Source organism: Aegilops tauschii, chromosome 1 (genome assembly GCF_002575655.3).
Source record: "Aegilops tauschii subsp. strangulata cultivar AL8/78 chromosome 1, Aet v6.0, whole genome shotgun sequence".
NCBI classification, from domain to species: Eukaryota; Viridiplantae; Streptophyta; class Magnoliopsida; order Poales; family Poaceae; genus Aegilops; species Aegilops tauschii.
Window position 1 is genome coordinate 8406309 of NC_053035.3, and position 5003 is coordinate 8411311.

A 5003-nucleotide genomic window follows, 5' to 3' on the forward strand; every position below is an offset into this window, starting at 1 on the left:
AGTTTAGATTGTTTTCTATGAACTTTGTTAAACTTTATAAATAAAAACGGAGGGAGTATTAAGTACTAGTCCGTCCAAGGTACAACAAGTCCATTCAAATGTCTCGATATCTATAATTTGCCTGGACGTTAGCACTGGCCTCACGGATGATGCATGGTTGCCTTGCTCTTGCAAGAAATTAAGCAATACAAAGCCAACAACATTATTAAAGTTTAAATCTACAGCACACCCTCAGTGCACCTGGGAAAAATATGTGGCTTCGAATTGGCCAATGAAAATGTACCGAAACTACGGGGCACATGGGCGAGGCCCTAGACTTTCAGAGTAAACTAGTATGGCGCCCTAGTACACCAAGCAAAACTAAAGTTATCGTAAGCTTATTGTCCTTTGGTCCTCAGATGGTGGTACTTCCCTTGGAAAATTCGATGGCTGATGCATTAGCTAGGCGAGGTTGCAATTCAACAACGACTGTGTGGGTAGACGTCCCACTATATTTTTACTTAAGTATTCCTTTTTGAATTGAATCTTAGAAGCAATCTGAGGCAGGTGTCTCTGTCGAAAAAAACCCACTTCATATGTACTAGTGATGTACCTAACACGGATATTGTTATGGAAGATGTTTTTTAATGATCTCACTGAGCTCTGTAGGAGCAAGATTAAATCGCTACCCTATTACAATATAGTTTAATCGGGAAATCAATCCACACATTTGGTCATACGAAGCATAAAGTTACTCACTACAGTAGTACAAATTTCTTGGAACAGCAAATACAACACAGGTTGACACTGATAGTTACCTATCTTATTTGACATATCATACATGTTGAAAGTTGAAACTCCGATCCGGAATGAACCTAAGGATTACGGGACCTATGCAGCATGACAAGGCGCCCTGCAACATCTGTCATTGATGGTCTTTGATCTGCTTCAAGGTTAAGACACTCAACAGCAATCTGTACCAACTTGTTAAGAAGTTCCAAATCTCCTGTTGTTGCAATTTCCTTATCGAAGAGCTCAGTCATGCTCTCCCCAGTTTGGTGACACTCTAGGAAGCTCCTCACTAGGCTATTATTATCAGAATGAGTAGCCCTCTTCCTGCTAATGAGCTCTAAGATGACAACCCCAAAGCTGTAGACATCACTTTTGTCGGTCAATCGACCTGTTTGTAGGTACACGGGGTCCATGTAAGACATGTCGCCTATGATGTTTCTAGTATGGTCCTTGCCTTGTGCAATCAACCTCGATATGCCAAAATCCGCGATCTTCGGGGAGAAGTTCTCATCCAAGAGTATGTTTGCTGGTTTAACATCACCATGCAGTATTGTGTTATGGGTTTGTGAGTGCATATAAGCTAGACCATGTGCTGAGTCTTCAAGAATACTTAGACGTACATCCAAGTCAAGAAGCTCCTTGTTGTCAGCTCTATGAAGATTGTCCTCCAAGCTTCCTTTGGAGATGAATTCATAGACTAGCATGGGGTTATCCACTTCGAGGCAACAACCTAGAAGCCTTACGATGTTCTTGTGGCTGACTTGAGACAGGATGGTGACTTCATTTGGAAACTGCTCCTTCTCTAGCACACTACGACCATTTGGTTTCTTTACTGCGACGATAACTCCATCAACAACACCCTTGTAAACTTCACCGAAGCCACCTTTACCAATTACATTGGTACTCTTTAAAACTGGTTTGAGATTCCCCCTTGTGTAAATCTTAATAGTTCTAGCCTTCTCTAATGTAAGACCACCATTCTTTCGGTAAAAGTCTCTGGCCCTCTGCTTCTCTTTGCGAAGAACAAAAAAGAATGCCAGAAATGCCAAGACAAGAATGCCACCTATTGCACCTACATGGGCCAAAAAAAACTTAACTGTTGTAATTATATAAGTTTCTGGTCATTACTTAGTTTGCCATCAAACTTAACTATTGTAATCATCAAACTTATTTTTTGTGTTACGCTTAGTTTGAAACGCAAGCACATTTAAAAAAAAGGATAGCAAGATATTTGGAAGTTGAATGTAACCGTTCAATTAGGGGTCCTAATATAAATAGGATTTTTTTTAAATAATACATTTTTTATTAATTTTCATAAATATTACGCTGGATAAAAAAATTTCAAAAATAATACACCATCGGCCCGCTGCAGGCCGACTGGGCCTAGTCGGCCCACAGCAGGCCGATTGGACTCCCCCTGTCGGCCCACTGTGGGCTGATTGGGTCATGTCGGCCAGCTGTAGGCCGACTGGAGCTAATTGGCTCGCTGTGGGCTAATTGTTTTTGAAAAAAAGTAGGCATAAAAAATATATGTTAAAAAAAATATTAATTATGTAATTAAAAAATGTTAAACATGTATAAAAAATGTTCCTGATGTATACAAAAAATGTACAATATATATGCAAAAAAGTTGACATAAAAATATGTTTTAAAAAGTGTTAAGCATGTATTTAAAAATCGTTAAATGTGTGTATAAAAAATGTTCCTTATTTATGCAAAAAATATAGAATGTGTATCGAAAAAAGTTGACACCAAAAAAATATAGAATGTGTGTATAAAAAGCTGCAGCGGGCCGACGGTGTATTATTTTTAAAAAAATTTACCCAGCGTAATATTTATGAAAAATAATTAAAAAATGTATTATTTAAAAAAAAATTAGCGTCTTTCTGTTCATCAGATGGTTGAAGTTTTGTTAGATTAATGTCACTTCACTTGCGAGTCTCAAACTATACAAAATACATATTGGAAAAAAGATAGTCGCAAGAATAATTTAACTAGTTTTGTGTATGTATTTTGAGGTGACTGAGAGAGAACAATTTAGGCATGTATAGTTAATCAGGAAAAACAATAAAGAACATTGAAATGACTTGTGTGTACGTAGAACAGGAGTATGATGTTTACCTACGGAAATCTGTGCTGCAAGTGGGAACTTTTGAGTGCATCGTTCAGTTCTTGGGTAACGGCTCTGATAACCTGCAGGACAGTCACATTTGTACCCTCCTTCGATGTCTGAGCATACACCGTAGCAACTATACTTAGCTGGATTTGCGCATTCATTTATGTCTGTGTTGCAGAAATTCACGAAGTGATCGTTACAATTAGGACATTTACCAAGAAAAACATACTATAGTTGTAACTAACACTTTCTCCGTTCTAAAATACTTGAAGTTATAGGTTTGTTCTAAATCAAACATCCCCATATTTGACCAAGTCCATTGGAAAGTATATTAACATCTACGATATCACATCAACAGTATATAATATGAAAATATTTTATGATGAATCTAATGAAACCGATATGATATTGTAGATATTTGTATTTTTTATAGACTTGATCAAACTTAAAAGATGTTTGATTTAGAATTAAACTACAACTTCATTCGTTCTAAAAAACTTGAAGTTCTAGGTTTGTCCTAATCAAACATCTCTGTGTTTGATCAAGTCTATTGAAAAATATGTTAACATCTACAACATCACATGAAAATATTTTTATGACGAATATAATGAAACTAACATGATATTGCAGATATCTTTATGTTTTTCTTTAGACTTGGTCAAACTTAAAGATGTTTGATTTGGAATAAAACAAGAAATTTATTTTTCTGAAGTGGAGGAAGTATTAATATAGATAGAGCAAGGCATCTTACTTGTGCATCCGTTGGGCAAGTAGGCGTCGCCCTGGTAGCCACTGGAGCACTTGCAGTTGTAGCCAGGCCCATTGGTGGAGTCGACGCAGTCGCTGTGAGTGCTGACACAGGCGTACTGGTCCGTCTTGGACGCTTGTTTGCACGAAGGTATGTCACCGGAGATGGAGCTGTTACCGCGAATGGCCCAGTCCAGCCACACCGGCGAGGTCCGTTTCGTGTTCATCTTGAGGTCGGACCGGCGGAAGGTGTAGTTGTTCCTGTCGACGAGGAAGGCGTAGTCACACGGGCTGTACTCCATCATGGTGGAGTGGTCATACTCCCGGAAGTTGAAGTAGTTGTCGGTGAGTCCCGGCGGGATGCTGACGTGGCAGCATCCGACGCCGTCGCAGAGGCCGTCCTGCGCGCTCGCCGAGTTGTTGCAGTAGGACATGCACCCGGTGTTGAAGGCGCTGGCGTCTGCGCCACCCTCGGTCCTCTTGCTGGCCACGAAGCCGACAGTGTTGCAGCCGACGACAACGAGCATGTTGTGCGTGTTGGAGATGCGGTACACGCCATCCTTGTTCATCGTCGTATTTCCATAGTCCCAGTTGTTGTAGGTGTCGTCTGGGTCGGAGACGTTGTAGCATTGCCACCCGATGGGGAGCATCACCTGCGACTCGTCTGGATCCAATGTCAGCTGCACCACCCGAAGGGGCGTACCGGCAAGCACAGGGCCACTGTTGATGCACTCGACCTCGAAGCCTTCGCGGAAGCAGCCAGGGCCGATGCCAAAGGGGTAGGGGATGTCCACGCCGCCGCAGCTCGGCAGACACCCACCATGAGTCGTCGCGCCGCTAGCTGCCGCAACCGCTGCTGCAAGGAGCAGCAGCATGGTCGTCAATGCCGTCCACATTTGCAGCATGCTGACCAGCCGTATGTTGGTTTCGGGCAAGTCGCTGCTTTATAATAAGAAGCAAGCATACTTTTGTACAGCTGAGCTTGAGCTGGAAGCATGCTTGCCTGTCCTGTCTGTCATGCCATCCACATCACTATTAGCACTCTAATTAAATTTGTTTTCGAGAGACACTCCAATCAAGTTGTTACCGCTATTTGCTGTTGGGGAACACAGTCATCGTGTATGTGGACCTTCTGTGAAATTGGGCAGGGTTCTCAAATGCCTTAACTCGACGGTTTGTACTAGACATCAGATATGGCGAGAAAGAACTGCCATGTGTGCCGGCAGGTTTTTGGTGGCCTATCGTCAAACTAAATGAGCGGGATGTCGCAAGCGATGACGGCAAAGGCGCTTCCTTGACCTTAGAACGACGAGCACAAGTGAATTTGGATGATTCCCTAAGCTGCGTACTTGGGCGTTTCTGGGAAAAT

At 41.8% G+C, this 5003-nt stretch overlaps 1 protein-coding gene across 1 annotated transcript; it reads right to left on the minus strand.

Moving 5' to 3' along the window:
* Positions 1–641: 641 nt before the first annotated feature.
* LOC109748220 (wall-associated receptor kinase 2) lies at positions 642–4539 on the minus strand. Its single transcript, XM_073506592.1, has 3 exons — positions 3639–4539; positions 2893–3054; positions 642–1843 (listed from the first exon to the last, which is right to left on the minus strand). Exons 1-3 carry the CDS (start codon positions 4537–4539, stop codon positions 855–857), a joined length of 2052 nt encoding a protein of 683 aa, XP_073362693.1. The 3' UTR covers positions 642–854.
* Between the last annotated feature and the right edge of the window lie 464 nt (positions 4540–5003).

Coding starts and splice junctions, on each gene's coding strand:
- LOC109748220 (XM_073506592.1), bottom strand. CDS start 4,539: ATGCTGCAAATGTGGACGGCATTGACGACCATGCTGCTGCTCCTTGCA. Junction 3,055..3,638: donor CTTGCCCAACGGATGCACAA/GTAAGATGCCTT, acceptor TCTGCAACACAG/ACATAAATGAATGCGCAAAT. Junction 1,844..2,892: donor TGCAGCACAGATTTCCGTAG/GTAAACATCATA, acceptor TGGCCCATGTAG/GTGCAATAGGTGGCATTCTT.